At 40.1% G+C, this 17,492-nt stretch overlaps 1 protein-coding gene across 3 annotated transcripts in view; it reads left to right on the plus strand.

Moving 5' to 3' along the window:
* The window catches only part of ATF6 (activating transcription factor 6), a 75,239-nt gene that overhangs the window by 25,175 nt on the left and 32,572 nt on the right, over positions 1-17,492 (plus strand). For 2 of the 3 annotated variants that reach the window (XM_061345369.1, XM_061345367.1), the window contains exons 12-14: positions 681-783; positions 1,955-2,019; positions 5,716-5,830. In XM_061345369.1, the coding sequence (XP_061201353.1) occupies positions 681-783; positions 1,955-2,019; positions 5,716-5,830 (283 nt within the window). The remainder of the gene's footprint in view (positions 1-680; positions 784-1,954; positions 2,020-5,715; positions 5,831-17,492) is intronic. The other variant, XM_061345368.1, reaches the window with a different exon arrangement.

Genomic DNA, 17,492 nt, shown 5'->3' on the forward strand with positions numbered 1-17,492 from the left:
TGGTTTTGGTGATGATTTTCACTCAGTTTTCGTTCTGGTCATTTGTAATAACCAGTTAACAATTTTCTGATTTCCTGGAGGCTTTTCATGACTCAGTAGAAATAGAATAAAAGTCACTTCATATATAGAAATGTTCATAATATGAAAATCAAATCCAGCTAAAAGCCTATTCCATCTGAAATACATAAAAGATGGTCTTCTACTCTTCAGCTTCTGATGCAAGCAGACTGAACATGACACTGCAGATGTGTTTTATTCGCTATTAGAAAACAGCTATCTCTGCTTGTTCTGCATTGTCCATTCCTTGTCTCAAATTTAGTTGCCATACTGTAGCCTTCTTAGCTAGTATTTGTCTTGAACTGATCAACTTTTGATATTAAATTTCAGTAGTCCTTCCAATAATTTCAGAATTACTGTTCATTGAGCAAAAGAAAGTACTGTATCTGCTTTATGTTGAAACATCTGTAATCCCAGTACTTCATAGATATTCCGTTATGAATTCCCTCATAAGTTTAATCTTACAATTAAATTTTCTTACTCTGGTATTAAAAATAAATTGTTATAAAGTACAACAGTAGTAATTTGCATTACCTTGTAGTAGCTAGTTAAACTGTTTTCTAAAATTAAGCAATTCTGCCACTCTTCTTCAGAACGTCTGTTAATGCTCTGGGTTTTTCTAGGCTGAATCACGAACTTCGAGGATGGGTTCATAGACATGAAGTGGAACGAACAAGATCTAGAAGGTTATCAAATAACCAACAGCAGAAAGCGCGGGTTATGCAGGTAGGCAGGTTTGTACTTGTGAGTCAGCATGACAAGATAATTTCAGACAGCGTAACAAAATATTCTTTTACTTGTCCGCTCTTGTCATTATAGATAGAAGTAGCAACAGTGCCTGTAAACAGAGTACCCTACACGTCCCATTTGGAATTTTTGTATTTGGTTGATTATTATGTTGGCAGAGTTCTTCCATTCTTGCTCTTGGATTCAGTCTAGAAGTTTTTCTTTTTTTTTAGCAGTCATCAGAATATGTTCATTGTTGTCTAAAATGAAATTAATACCCTTTTCATGACTTCTCTGTAAGACTGCATAAGAATGAACAGTTGGTTAATAGAGAGAAATGCAACCTACAGCACATTGATCTGGCTCACTGTTAAGGAGTGCAGCTGATTGGTTTTGTTGAAATATTTCCATTTCATTTTTTTCCATTTTTTTGCTAGAGGGGTATGTTTTTGGTAAGACTACAGAATTATGAAATTTGTGCTGACACTTCCCATTTTTTAGAATTCTTTTCATCTACGTGGTATACCAATAGTGAGGTTGAAATTAAGACCATGAATTTTGAAAGTGTTTCATATGATTAAGCGGTAGTAACAGCTTTAAAAACAGTTGAACTTCAGAGTGTGGGAAATACCACACTTTTCTAGAGAGAAAGTGTTGAATATTAAACTTCAGATTCTTCTCCCTGATGGCCAAAGGAGAATGGTAGAACATTAAATAGGCCAAGTTCAGGTGCTTCGAGTGTTTCAAACACCAGGAAGTGTGTTATGGGTAGTATATTTTGGCCGTGGTAAAAAGTGATTTGACCTCAGAAGAATTCTGCAAATCTGACGTCAGTGATAGCAAATTTTGCAGTTGAATGACACAGTATGTGCAGCTGTTGTGTGTGGTGCCAGCTTCCCCTCTTTGTCTGTGAACGTGTGACTTCAAATTGGCTGTAGTAAAGCACTTGGGGGTTTTTGTGGTTACAGCTTGACTGCTGGCCATCTCAGTTATTCATGTTTCATAGTGGGAAAAATGCACATTTGTTGTGGAGGGCACTGATTAACCTCTGCACCCCATTATATATTGACTGTTTGCTACAGATGTGCATCATGTTGTGTGTAGTGCCAAACCAAGAAAATGCTTTTTGTTTTCACTTTGTGTCACCTTTTTATTCCCTGCCCCGTTTCAGAGCTCCCTCAGCAAGAAGGCAGATTCTCAGCTAATGGCTATGCCTTACACAGACACCAGCCTCAGGTAAGACAGAACACCTGCTACTGTTTTCTACTTAATGGCCTAATTTGTCACAAACAGACTGTAAAAAAAAAAAAAAAAAAATTACCTGTTTTCACCATATCAGGAGCAAGGTGCTAGATGCATTTATTGGACTAATTTCTCTTCGTTAGCAATAAATGCTTCTAATGATCTAAACTACACTTGAAGGGACCCTTGTATCACAGCTCTGTTCTTCTAGGCTCTTTCTACCAATGAGCCTTAAGAAATCCTTTACTTCACTCTGCAGAGTCCCTTCCTAAACAAATTTGAATCTTTGGGAGAATAAGGGGGAAAAGGAGAATTGTCTTGGGGCATCATTAGTTTATATGAAAGTTTCAAAGTCAGGTAAAAGGGAGGTTTCTTTCACTGTCTTCAAGAGTAGAGCCATTATAGCTAGCACCAAATTATTATGATGAAGTTGAAGTGTCATTACATTTTATTTACATGGTTTGTCTCCATCTCCTTGATTTTCTCCACTGATAATTAGAACATACTAATTCTAAGTTTTCTGAAGCCATCTGCCTTCCCTCCCCCCCCCCCCCATACTGCTCTTCTTCCCTGGCAACAGGGACAACTGGAGAGAAAAACTTAAGGAAATGAAATTTCTGTCTCCTGAATTTCCTGTGACACTGTTTAAAAGGTTCTCTGCTTTGAAGTGCCAAAGAGGAGTGTAAGAGTAGACTGGAGTATGAAGGGGACTTTCTGCCGAGAAGAACACCTGATATGTTACTGTTGAAAGTAATGCAGCCCTTTATTTGTATTGCTGCTTTGAAAGCAGGAACACCCTTGCAGAAGGAAGTGAGTTGCAGGCAAATGTTATGGAATCCAGGCTGCCAAATTTTGATGTCTTGACTTGTAAGAAAAAAAAAGATAAAGCTTTTTAGTTCTACAGGCAGATGAAGGATATCTGTTTTAATTGAAGACTGGATGAACAAACTTCATGGCATAAGGCAGTTTAGTATACATGGTTGCATTACTCTTATTAGAAACAGTCTGCAAGATCATGCAGCTCTGCATGCTCAGAAGGAAGTTGAGGTTTTTTTCAGATGATTGATATTTAAATGAACAAGACCAGCTGCATGCTGTGACTGTCCTGGAACTGCTAAGAACATAGAACAGACTTCAAGTTCCTCCCAGAGCCATCGTGTATTAGATGCTCCGTGAAATTATAGAATCAGAGAGTAGTTTAGGTTGTAAAGGACCTCAGGAGATCTCTGTAAAGGATCTCAGGAGAAAGGTCCAACTTCCTACCCAAAGTAGGTTTAACTTCTGGTTTACTGTGAGATCCTGGGTTCCAGAAGAATGTTGATGAACTGAAAAGTATTGCAGTGTAGTCAAATCAGAGAAGGAATATAAAAATTCAAGTGATTTCAAAGAAAATCATTAAACCCTCTCAGCTCTTTATAGTTTCTCTAGCTTTCTTCAGAGGTGATTTTGATGAGTGTGTTTTTGTGGCTCCCGGTATCAAACTGGGACTCTCCATTTTCCTATTTCTAAATTTACCACTATTAAAATGGTGTTTTGTGGTGCATAAAGTACTGTGTCGACAACCACATTGCTTCTTAAAGCAACCATGTGGCTCTGTGATGCATAACAGAGTGCCCTTCAAACGTAAACCAAAATAAGACTTGTTTCCCAACAAATGGCCGGACACAGCATCATTGTTTTGGATATACAGTTTAACATTATGCTTTGTATGTGTTTTTGGATCTTAAGTTACTTCTTTCCTGTCATGGTGCAGTCCATTGTGGTTACCCTGAGATACTCCAAGGTAGGTATGGTGTAATACCTGTAATCTACTGGTATCACTTGGAATATGGGAGTAGTGTTGGATTTGTTCCATAGACCAGGAGAGCTTTGTGAAGGCCCAGTGGTTTCCAAGTGTTTTAGAACATTTTTCTAGATGAACTTAGGATTATAAAAGACTGGGTTTTAGGTCTAGCTGTATCTGCTGGAGTGTGGGTGAGCAAATGGATCTGTGGGACCTGTTTCAGTTTTCAGGATGTGTTTTACTGAGCAATGCGTGGGTGCAATGCCTTTTATCACAGTAAAACTTCAGTGCTGAATCTCAGGGGCACTTCGATGGGCCTTCATGTTTCACAAGTGAGTCACGAAGCTCAAATTAGCTCCAGTCTTTGTTTCCTGTGTGTGAAGGATATGATCTGATTCCTCACTTGCGTAGGTCTGCTGAAGAGGATACATAGGTTAGAGCTGCCTGCTCTTGATTGCCCAGGACTTACATCCCCAGTCCTGTTAAAGGGCAACTGGCTTGGCAGCTGCAGTTTTTTGGTTACAGCAGGACTGTATTAGCAGTGAAAGAGGAGATAATGACAGTCTAGTATTACTGCTGCTCAAGAAAATCAATTGATGATAGATTTGTGCCTTATTTTGGGTGCATAGTTATATATATATTTTAGAAACATACCAAAATAATCTAAATTAGCCACCATAATTTAAAATCTGGGTCAGCAGAAGACAGCTTGGGAGGGATAGCTGATCAGTGTTTTTTGCCACAAATACTGCAAACAGACAGTATGTTATTAAAGTGGGAAAAAATTAAAATGACTGGTTAAAATTCCAGCTAATGGTTTGTGTAAGTACAGCTTTCCAATCTGATTAAATTCTGGGGTTGTTTAGGCTGGAGAAGAGGAAGCTCAGGGGGAACCTTATCACTCTCTACAGCTACCTGGAAGGAGGATAGAGTGAGGTGGGGGTCGGTCTCCCAAGTGACAAGTGACAGGACAAGAGGCAGCGGCCTCAAGCTGTACGAGGGGAGGTTTAGATTGGATATTAGGAAAGATTTCTTCACAGAGAGGGTGATCAGGCATTGGAACAGGCTGCCCAGGGAGTCACTGTCCCTGGAAGTGTTCAAAACCGTGTAGATGAGGCCTTTAATTATATGGTGTAGTGGTGGACTTTGAAGTCCTCTGGTAATGGTTGGACTTGATGATCTTAAAGGTCTTTTCCAACCTAGTCAGTTCTGTGATTCAATGAAATATGTTATTTTTGAATAGGATTGGGGAAATATACATGATAGCAATATATGCTAGGGATTTCTCACTTTTCCAAGATAAACAGTAGATAAGTACCATGATGTATGGCATGCCAGTGTTTTGCTTAGAATAGTTTATAATATAATAGTAAAACGAATTGTGAAAAAGATAATCCAGAATTACGTAAGTATCTTATATTTGCTTCACTGCCTAAATTGAAAATCAAGAGCAAATATTGTCATTTGACAGTAAATGAAAAGTTCTGTTTATGCATAACTTTGCACTTCTTTCATTTTAAGTGTTTGGATTTTCAACAGTAAAAAATAATTTCAGAATGACGTTTCATTCTAGAATTTGTTTTCAGAAGTCATCACAATTTTTCAGACCCTTTAGGTTGACTTGAAACTTCTTTTTTTGTTGAGCTAGCAAGTAAGCATTTGCCAGCCTCAGAAGCATGAAGAAAATCAAGCTGGGAAAAGCTTCCCACAGCAAGACCTTTAATTCACCTTTAACTTTCAAAAAATACCCATCAGTTTAACTTTCTTTACCTGTGTTTAATGTTTGTCATGCTCCTCAATGGATGAAGAGCCACTCATCTTTTGAAAAGTAGGTCTTTAAAGTCATTATCTCACTGAAGTTAACTTTCTTGTCTAAAGTAATTGCCATCTCCTCTCGTTCATTTCAGCAGGAACTCAGGGAATGAGCTGCAAGTGTATTATGCCTCTCCAAGGAGCTATCAAGATTTTTTTGAAGCTATTCGCAGAAGGGAGGATACATTCTACGTGGTGTCATTTCGCAGAGTAAGTGTAGTAGTTGGCCTTCTGTGTGTATCCATAAGACTGTTTCTCACACTGAGTGTATTTCCTTCTAACACAAAAGATGACCTAGTCAAGGGTGAATCTAAATTTGGTTCTTCATAAGTGATGCTTCTATATATCTTTTACAGTAGTATGGCCAGATCATGGTCTTTGCAAAATATGCCCATCACAGTTAGGGATGGAAATAGAGCTTTGCAGAAAACGTTGTAGTGCCAGGGCACAACAGCACAAAATTGCATGGACCCTCTGGTTAAACACTTACACATGTTAGCAGTCCAAAAATTGGAATAGTTAGCTGGATATATATTCATAGGTGTATAAATCTTTTGTGCTTTTGGGTATAGGAGTGAATGTACCGGGCACATGTATTATTTCTACTAGCTTAACATAATGTTATTTCTATCCTCCCCTAAAACTACATTTGCAGTTTTGTGTGTCACATACTGAACCTGTACAGGACTGCATGCAGTGGCACCATTTTTCTGCTATTTTGTGACTTATAAGTAAAGACAGATAAGCAATTCTGCTGTCTATGCTGGGATGCAGCATAGGCTTGTGCTGCACACACAGGCACATCCTCACATTGCGGTTGAGTTAGTGACCATAAAAGCTGGTTTAAAATCGAATTCCAGGTATTTGATGGTACTTTATGTACTGCAAGCCTGAGTGATGTTGAAGCCAGTACAGCTGCAGTAGTGAGAAGCTTCTTGGAATCTGGTGATGGAGATGATCAAGGGAAGCAGTGGTTGAAATGCCAGCTAGTGGTCGTGACAGTTTGTTCTCTCCCTTTTCAGAGGTCTTCATTAGTCCTTAGACGTATCTATGAGGCATCTTTGTCCTGGCCTGAAACTGGAGTCTTGACTTGATAAGTCTCCTGCCTTACTATTTTGCGTTTGTAATACTAGATCAGAATTGTTATATATGTGCTTATGACCAGCCATGGTTTTCATAGGACCCTGTAATTCCATTTGTTTCCTCATCACAGGAGTCTCCTGAGAGGGGTCCTGTGGTGGTGGAGGACCAGTAGTTGCCATTACAACAGCTCATACAGCTGCAACTAGTTCTGTGTAAGAGCACACAGATAAGCAAAACTAGTTCTAGCAGTTTCTGTGTTGCCATAGTTCTAGCAATCTGTAGATGCCATATGTATATAGGTAACATAACCCAGTTCAACCTGGTCTTAATTTGTGAAATACACGTCTTTAGAAAACGTTCAGGCAAAATAAAAATAGCGGTGCTCTTGTTAGGATTAGGGTTTTATGCAGAGTAGAAATATGAGGTTAGTTTCCAGTCTTGGGATTACTGGGTTGTGTCACAAGGCTGGAATTTTGTTATTAAATGCTTGGCGTGTTCTGCTGTTCTTTCAGCTAGCAACACAAATATAGCCAGAACCAGGCTCCACATATCCTGAGGATGAGTAGAAGGGAGTGGAGAATTGATATAAAAGTTTTTCTGGAAACTCTGAACAAAAAGCAGAGTAGTGTTTGTCTAGTTCTTCAATTGCAGCTGTTGCTCTAGTCCACCTGAATGCATGCATGGGTACATAGGTTCTGTTTACACTGTCAGATTGACCTGGAAGTTGCCAGCTCTCATTTTGACTTGCAGAGCTGTCCCTGGAAAGAGTGCCCTGTGCCACAGAATCTCTACTGCTTGGGTCTGCTCTATTACAAGGACAGGTGTGGGGACTTTTAAAATCATGTAGAAAGTTTATTGTGTAGCAGAGCTGCTGCTATGTCTGTTTATGAATGAAATATCTTCAAATCAAAGGCAGTTTTATACATTACCTCATTTATTATTTCAGCAGGGTGAAACTGCCCTAATGACAGGCTCTGCCCTGAGGCATTTTTAAATTCCTTGCTTGGGTTCTTGTGTGAGTGCAGAAGGGACTTCCGTGCACCCCAAGGGGTTGCATTCTTGCCATTGGCAGGGCCCCAGCCTGGAAAGCGCTCGTTCACGTTCTCCTTAGGACTGCTAACTTCATATTCTTTGCACCACAGTTCCTTTTTCACGGATGATTAGGAGCTGAGAGAGGGGCTAATTTCTTCTTCAGTGTTTCAGAACAGAAACTTGCTCGCTTGTTGCTTGTTCATTTGTCCAAGCTGGAAGGCAAGGCCTGGAGATGTTCTTGTTTTGTTCTCCTTTCTGGCTGTTTGCCGTGTAGACACTCCCAAGCACTTAATAAGACGTTAAAAGCCATATACAAAATAACAGGGATCATCCAGCTGAGAGTTGCAGGGAATGGATGGATCTGGTATTTGATGATGTTCCTGCTCCAAGTGGGAGGTGGGACTGAGGATCCCCAGAGATCACTTCCACCTGATGTCTCTGGGATCCTCATGCTTTCTGCTCTGTGCAGTGTCACATAACCAAGCATGTGTCCTGTGTACATGTGATGAAATGTGACGCATTTTTTATGTGTTTTCTGCATGTTCTCACTTGCACCACAGGAGCTGTGCCCTGAGTTCCTTGGACTTCCTAGAAAATGGCATTTTCTAGGACTGCCCATGCTTCTCATGTAGTAGAACTCAGCCAGGGCTTCAGAAGGTGCAACGTAAGGGAGCAAATCTCCCATGCACTGTCTCATCCTCTCTCTGATGATGCTTGGTACCTGTAACTGCCTATAAGACTGAATTTTTCATGATCTCATCAATTTTACTCTCTCTTGTTGCGTTGGAAGTCTTCCATGTCTGCGTATGTACAGTTGGAGTTTGATTTTGTTTTCTTTTATAAGGAGAAGAAAGGAAAATAAAGTAGTATTTGGATCAGCTGAGTCTGTACGTGAAGCAGAGCTTTCACTCTGGGACTTTAGAGAAATTAATTTTCTGCTATTGCCAGTGGAATCTGTAATGCCATTTTTAAACGAGAAGAAATACGTAACTGACAGTGAGTAAAAAAAGATTTCTTGAACTGAAGCGGTGCTGTCTCCCAGCTCTGCCAGACCGCAGCAGCCATCATCTCTTGTAGGCAGGGCTCACCACCATTTATTTCTTGAGATGTTTAACTTTTAGGAAGTTAACCTTTCTTGCTGCTTTACATGTAGGAAGCCATTTTTTCAGTGGTCTCATAGCACTGCAGAAACTGACACCTAACACTAAAAAAATACACATTCCCCATTGTACATGTTCACAGCTGAGCCCTCTGCTGTCCCCAAGTGCTCCAGCATTCAGAAGCCATGCATTTCCAATGGGTCTATAAATTGTGCTGGTTTGGATTGGCTTTGGGAGCACATTCAGACCTGAGAGGTCTGTGCAGTGGTCACCAAGAACAAGATACAATGCTTCTGTGAAAAGGGTACAGCAGTTTAAGCTCTGCCGAAGCACACTGGAGTCTGCAGTTGGTGCTGAAACTTCCTTCCATTACTTCCAGGCCTGAGAGGTAGAACTGAGTCTGTTACACTGCCAGCGTCTTTGATTGCTCCCCGTTAAGGTCTGTGATAGCAAGTCTGCTTTGATATGTTCCAAAACCACAGTGGAGCATGGCTGCAAATTCCAGTTAGTTGATACAGTGTGCTCTGTCAGCAGGGAGATAGACACCTGGCTGCCCCTGCAGTTCTCTTGTAAGCTTGGCACCCAAGCAGTTCTCTCTCAGAGCTCACATCTGTTTTGCCATGGAGTATTCAGACTTGGCGATTATTTCTAGAATTACTTGAATCGAAGGTAATGAAGTAAATCATTGGAAAAAACAAATCCTTTCCAATTTACTTTGGCCTGAAGTATGCTGCTCCAGATCATCCCACTCGTGTGGTTAGGATCAGAGTCCCCACAACTTGCAGTGATTAAACAGTAGATTTCCCCATCCTGGAATATTCTGTTAGTGACCCTGTAATGACATTTCTGCAGGCTTGTTAAGGACAGTGACATTTTCAGGGTAAAAGTGTAATTACTGTTCTTAAGGAAAACATGGTTTAAAGTTTGATTCTCTTGGGAAATTTAGAAGGCTACCAGCATTTCCTCTCACTGCTTTCTTCACTGATCTCAAAGTGCAGTGCCTCCTGATATCCAAGCTTGCCAATTGCAGTTAATGCAGCACGTATACAATATCTTACAGTATATTCCAGTAAAAGAAAAATAAATTAAAAGGTGATTAGGTGATTCTGATTAGAGCAGGAGTGGTACTGGCCCAATGGAAATCAATGGCAAGCCTTTACCAACTTAATTAGGACCAGAATTTCACTTTGTAAATATCTGCTTCAGTGCCATAAACCATAGAGCTTCAGGGAAACATATTATTATGGATGAGAATTTCTGGTCCTACAAGCCAACATCTGCAGTGAGCATTTAAGGATTTCTCAAGTTCCGCAAACAAATTTTCACTGAATTGATTAAGCCAAATTTAAATCAGAACTTTTGTTCTTTCTTTGTGTGAATGCTCAGTGTGCTAGGAATAAAAATATCTACATTGTGTTTTGCTTTTGTTGGCAATAAGCCTTTTGCTGTATTAATTGTATTTGGGATGATATATTGCTTTCAGGCAGCAAAAAATTATAATGCTTGCCTTTGACGTGCTTGTGTAGCAGTAGTTTGCTGTGCTGTGCATGCAGTAATGGCAATAGCCTGAATTGATTCAAAGAGTAAGGGTGAGACAGGTTCACATTCACTGCACTCCTGATGCCATCTACATCCTGCAGGCAAAGCTGCTTTATAAGAAGTCAGCTTCAGATGATGTTTCATAGCCAGAAATTCAGTCCTAACATGTACTTTTTTCCTATTCTGCTGCACTTGACAATGGGTGGTTTTCACTGAACATGGAAGTTTTCTGCTGTTGACTTTGTGGATTTCTGTGGACTGGGATGTATAATTTGGTCTTTCATTCAGGTAAAATGCACTGATGAGACTCACATAGTCCTGCTGCTCTGAAAGACACGTTAGCTATCGAATACGTTTGAGTCCTGTGGGCTTGCAACTGCTGCAAGTTAACATGCTTTTTTTTTTTTTTGTAAGATTTCGCAAATTCCCCTTTCTCCTGGGGAGCCTAACCTTAGCTATTCAGAGGAAAAAACTGCTTTATCCCAGGATTTTAAGAGCTTGTCCTATATTGTATACAGATGTTGAGAATAATATTTGTGGAAAGAACTGAGGCTCAGGGCGTAGTATCTATGATAAGATTGTTTGTCCTTTTCAGAGCAGAGGTCACCCTTTAGCCTCTCTTCTCTGTGAGGCCAGCCCTTGCCTCCCTGGGAAAATTTGAGAAAGCAAACGGTGTGTGTGATTGTGCTTCAGCATGCCTTGAAGCTCTGCAAACCAGCCTCTGTCAAATTATGGACGTATTTGACTTTCAAATCTGAAAATCCATTATGAAAACCTCCTGTTTCCATCAAAATGTCACTAGTGAAAATGAAGTCTGGCCTGCTGCATTCTTTGTTACAAATTCCTTGTTTTCTGGCTAAACTGTGGATTTTTTTCTCTGTCAGAATGAGCTTTCTCCTCTCAAATCCTTGCTGTTCCTATGAAAACAACGAAGCAAGCTTGCTTTCTGATCTTTCTTGAACTGCTGTCCTTCCTCATGTGGAATATTCCTGATAGGTTAGGAGTAGGGAAAGATGACTATCAAAGGGAGGTGGTGTGGAGAAGGTTTCTCTATGGCCTTCTGGATACTCAGGTGGCGACAATGTTGCTTTTGGTAGCATCTTAAGAGCTTAGCCTAAAAACCTCCAGAGAGAAATATAATAATCTAAGATTAAGTCAAAAAATTATATTGGTCTATGGAGCACAAATGGCTTTACCTCATTCCTGGGATTATCAAAATACATGTGTACGAGAACAACACAACTCCAAGTTTAAGTAACAAGAAGCTCCAAAGAAGTTTTTGTAGGTTTTCAGCTAAAGGATCTCAATTCTTCAAAATAATTTCTATCAATGTCTTCAAGTATTTTCCAGCAAAACCTCTGCTTCATTATTTCTCCCTGTTGTTACTCTGCGATGCCTAGAGGTTGTGTTCTCATGTAAGAACGTACTTCCAAGAGTGAAGTAACAAAGGGCTATGCATGTGCTCTAGCAAGCAGTCAGACTGAGTGAAGAAGAAGGAGAAGGAGCCAGGCAATGAGACGCCTTGGATGTGCAGTGAGTAGAAACCAGAGGAGCAGCCAGCAAGTACCAGTTGCAATGTAGTGTCTCCCGGGCAGCAGCTGTTTGGCTTAGCCAGATGCAAACAGTGATTAGAACGGACCTGAACAAGAATGCGAAACGCGTTTCTGAGAAGGGAGGTAATGCCTGTCACATCAAGTGAGGTTTTGTTTCCTTTGGAAGTGTCTTGTCTGTTACTAACTCTCCAAGACATTTTGGAAGCAAAGTCTTAGTCATTCTGATTTTTATCTCTTTGGATCCCTTTAATCCCACTGTCCTCCAGATAAAATTGAGAATGAGTGTGGTGTTGAGGACAGATGTATAAGCAGACAGAAAAGTTCTGTGAATATGTCTGGCATGAAGCAAAAGATACTCTTGGGATTTGTGTGTATAGTCTTGATTTGTTTGTCTTCTGTATGGTTGCTGGAACTTCATGAATCATATTAATGCTGTCACTAAACTTATTTCAGCCTTATATGTCCCAGGCCTAACTAATACTTTGTTATTTTTAAACTAGTATTTGGAAGGACAACATACACTGTAGATAATTATAGTGAAAATAAAACATACTGCAAAAAATGTCTCCAAAACCCAAACTGGTTGCAGACAGACGTGACCAGTAATAGTATACATGTATTTAAAATACGCTGCATGCTTGACAGACAAAGAGTTGTGGGCAAGAAATAGAGGAAGATTGTTGGTTTTGGAAAGCCTCTGTAAAACAGCCACTGCTTATGAAATTGGTGTGGACATAGGCTAGAGAAGTATAATTGGGAAGTGTGGGAAGAAGATGTGATTATAAAATGGGAATTGTCTCAGCAAGGAAGTGACAGTGGTATTTCACTTATTAAGAGCAGAGAACAATCAACTGCTGACATTAAAGTGAGCAGGAACAGAAGTTTATCCACAAACAAGTAATGTGCATTCAATTAGAGCAGGCAGTGGAAATGCAGCTCTGAAGCAGTTCCTTTCCTTCAGGAAATAACACAAGCTTAATAATGCATTAATAATACTTTAATAATGCTAGGTAATAATCCATTTCCTTTAGTGATAGCATGGTATTCATTGAAGAAAATTTGGCTTTAATTATTCTGAACAGTTCCCAGAAGGGAATGATGGGCTCTTGCTTTGTGATCTGTGGCAGTATTTAATTATGGAATCGATGCTGACAAAGCCCTAACTGTATAAAGACAAAAACGACACCTTCAGCTCTGGAGCTGTGGTAGCCACTATGGCATTGACTTGTGTTTGGTAGGAATGAGCTTCTGAATGAAAAAATTACCTTCATGGTAGTTTATTTGCCTTGAATTAAGTATATGCAGAGCGCACTTTGAAATACCCATGCTTATTTTCTTAGTTGCACTTCACATCTTCAGACTGGATTTTCAGACTAAAATTCCAGATTTTATTCTGGCAACCCTAGACAGAATGTTTAGAAAAGTAGAATTTGCAGAATTGAGATGTTCTTGGTTTCATTAGGTAGTGTTTGTGGCCACAATAGAAATCGTACCTTTTAGCAAATGTTAATTATGATAATATTACATCAAGAGCAGCATTAAAATCTTAGGCACACTTTTAGAGTTAATTCTGGTCAGGGAAAGTTATTTGCTTCCAGTTTGAATTAGTTCTTTTGCCAGATTTCTGGCTGGACAGCACACAAAGCTTGTTTTATGGAGTAAGAGCCCAGGTGCTATTACAAGTGTGTGCTGATCATCATCACCTCCCACTGGACCAAACAGAACACTTGTGGCTTCCAGGTTTTATTTTTAAATCACACTCCTACGACAAGAAGCGTGATAAAATTAACTGTATATTTTCATCTGTTGAACTTTGGGATTTGAAACTTGTAGCTGACTTTAAAACTGAGAGTGGAACATAAAGCTTGTTTTCTGCCTCTGGGACTTGTGGTTGCTTGTGGCCAATTTACTGGGATGCAGTAGGTGCAGAAATTCACTTGCTCCTTATGAAGGGCTAAGAAATGTTAGGAGACTCTCTGGCACCTAAATCTGCTCTCTTAGAAAGCAGTAGGGACTTTTCCCCAGAATGCAGCCTTTTTTTATTTTTTTTCATTGTGCTTTATCAGAGTATCAGGATGGGTCTGCTGCAGAAGTGTATGCTCTATGGTTAAATGCTTCCATATAGGTTAAAAGACTTCTATATAGGTGTGTTCTGCGTGTGTCCATAGCAGCTTCTCACAGCTTAATTCTTTTACAATGTATATCCATTCCAGCTCCCAGTAGGGTGGAATTTTGTTTCTGATAGTTGAAGCTGAGAGATGAGTCTAAGAATGAGATGGTTTTGTTTCATGCTTGGTATAGCTTGCTTCTCACCATGTAGTTGGATAAACAGGAGTTTTGCCAGCATAGTTGACATAAACTGTCCGTCTTTGGGTCAGTGATTAAGAATTTGGACTAACTCAGGCTAAGCTGAGAGATCTTTCATGCTGGAAACCACAGGTCAGGAAATCCTCTTTGTGTTTTGATTGCAAATGTTAAAATGTGCCTATGAATCATGCTGGCACTAGTAAATACTTCTGATCAAGAGAAGGCAAAGCTATGTGGGAGGGGCATGTGAACAACTCAGCGGCATGGTACACCATGAAAGTACTAGGTAGAAATGGCCTATTTGTTAAATTCCATATGTCCACTGCCCTTGGAAGTCAGTTAACAAAGCTCCACTAAGCATTGCATTGCATAAGTGATTATTATCATTCCTTGGTATTGTGACTATCCAAAATGAATTTTGAAGTGTCAGGTATCTCAAAGAGATGTCATACCCAGTGTGAGGAAAGCAGTCTTAAGCTGTGTTCAGACTGAGAGCTTGCTCTGTAAGTAAGGTACACAGGCCTTATTCTCTTGATCTTAGTCCAGTCAGGCTCCTGTGCATTAAACAATACTCTCCCTTGAGACTCTAGAAGTGGACATTCCCAAGCTGTTCTTCAGTGATGGTTCCTTCGCTGAAGCTTTGATGAGTGTGGGGGTTCCTGGATTGAGTCACTTGTTAGCATCTGGGAGGCTCTTGTTTAATCTCCTTTCCAGGAAACCAGCATGCAGCTTTCCTCCTTTCTAGGAGCAGCCCTGAGTGCTTGGACCTGGAGTTTTTCATCAAGATCAGGAACTCAGCAGGTAGTCACTGGGCAGGTGACTACTGGAAAACAAGGTTGAAAAGGAACCATTGTGTTACCTTAGGTAGTCTGGAGCCAGCATCTCCAGAAGGATATCTCTTTGACATCAGGGAAGGACACTGTGGGTTTCTCTTCGCTTTTGCTAAACCATCTGTTTGGAATTTGCTTACCAGCTGTAAGTGTCCGGCAGGCAACAAAGGTGCAAGAAGATTCCTAAGTTCTCAAGCTCAGTTTCCAAAGCACCCACGTGTAGAAATGTGGGCAAAATTAAAACAGGGCATAAACATTTGGAGAAAAAGGACAGATGCAGCAGTTGTCTTCATGTAAAGTTTTTACAAAAGCGCTGAATTGTGGCTCTAGGAAAATAAAGAGAAATTGTAAAGAACTCATTTACACAAGCAGAAGGGAGCTCTTTAGGTTCAGGCTAAGCACAGAGGTGATACTATAAATGCTAAGAAAGGAGTTTTAAGCCAACTGGGTAAACTGTTGCAATGTCGTGACATGATATTCCTGTTTCAGTGTAGAGTTGATTAGTATCAGCTTCGTATGGCAGTCCAGGATGAGAATTTTACCCACAGCACATGACTTGTCAAAAGGACGTAACAAATGCATGTAAAAAGTGTGTATGTACTTCAGTCTCATTATCTTGCATATGTGTGTCAGTAAACAGGAGACTATGGCTGCAGACCTTGTCAGGGAGAACAGCCTGGTGTCCTGTATGTTCGTGAATTGTTAGCTTCTACTTACCTACAGCACTTCTGTCCCACTTCTTGGCAGTTATAACCATCACTGTCCATTATCTTCTGGCAGATTATTCCTGCAGACCTCTTCATATGGATCAAATTGTATTGGACTGTATAAATCTCTCCAAATCTTAATAATTGATTGAAGAATTTACCTGTTTGGTTATAGAAGTCACTTCCAGAAACTTAATTCTCATAGAAAATAGATGCTGAAGAGCAAGACTGGTCTGGATTAAAAGAAGGAAAATAAACCTGGAAACCTGTATCTCAGTTATAGCACCTTTTATCCAATTCTGTTACAAATCACCTTCATCTGCTTGCAGTACTTTTCCTGTTTGAAAACATCCTGACAAAGCCTTGATACAGCTGCTTTGGCTTGCATGAAATTACAGTATTGAATCTGACCCTTCAAACAATGTGCTGTCATGCTCCTTGTGTGCATTTCCCTCCCAGTAACGGCATGTGCAGTTGTTGCAGGGCTGTGTGCACTTTTGGTATGCTTAGAAGCAGATTTCTGTGTGATCACAGGGGGAAAGGAAAATGATCTGCAGCTTGGGGACTGCCTGGAGTTCATGTTGCTTTGTGCAGGTCAGGGGTAGCTTGTACAGAACCAGGAGATGTTCAGAGAGCAAGAGGCAATGGAAATGGAGTGCATCCACCAGGATGAACTGTCCTCAGGCTCATGCTCTTCTGCATACCCTCACATTGAAGGCCTGTTTAGATATTTGCATTGGTGATTTTGGGTAATAGAAAAAATAGAGAATATAGCTATTAAATTGGTTGATGACAAACTGAGTGGCCCCTCCAGCTGTGTTGGAGGAGAGGATTATGAGTTAGAGCCATCAGGGTGCTCAGTACCTCTCGTGTTTTGTGGAAGTTGTAGTGAGTCCAAGATGTTTAATCTTCTTGCATAGAATTAAAACCACTACAGTAGTAAGAAAAAGAGGGGGAGGGTTCATATGGGAGTATAGTTCAAATGATTAAAAAAGTGTTTATGCAATTGGTGCTGTCCATATAGTGAAATCAGGTTTTTTGGCATAGTATTTGTAGCCTCAGTATCTAAGAGTACACTGTTGTACTTACTTGTCTAAAACCTTCACACATCATTTTTCACATCTTTATTCTATGATTAGAATTCGAAAGAACCTCTCTTCGACCTGAAAGTCCCCTGTATTTTGAAATAGTTAGAAAACCTGGAAACTCCAGTGGCTTGGTGAAATGTTGTCACTGGGGCATTTCATTTTTTAAACCCACATATATGAAAACACAGCTTCTGTGGTTCTCTGATATGGTTGTATCATACTTTGTAGAATATTGGCAGAAAATGTTGAAATTAGCTTGAATTTTGTTTCACAAGCAAAATGTACTTAGAATACTTGAAGGCAAAAGCAATAACTGTAGTTCTAGATGTTTAAGTTAACAGCACATGTCAGGTGAGATGCGCATAGTTAAAGGCACAGAACTGCACCCATTCATTTCTGTTCGGTATCATTGGCACCATCTCCCTGTACACCAGAGTTTCTAAATAATCAGTAATGAAATGGATTTTGTAAAAATCCACCACTATGGATTTTGGCTTCGTTGTCTCTGCAACTGCCTTCAGGTAGTTGCAGGTTGCTCCTAGATTGACTGCTTTGTCTCCTCTTCAGCAGACTGAACCAGCCTAGCTCCCTTCATCTCTCTTCACAGATCATGTGCCTCAGGCCCTGACCTGA

This window comes from Neopsephotus bourkii, unplaced genomic scaffold, assembly GCF_033783945.1.
Source record: "Neopsephotus bourkii isolate Nb327-2 ecotype Australia unplaced genomic scaffold, CSIRO-AGI_Nbou_v1 NB_234, whole genome shotgun sequence".
Classification (NCBI taxonomy): Eukaryota; Metazoa; Chordata; class Aves; order Psittaciformes; family Psittacidae; genus Neopsephotus; species Neopsephotus bourkii.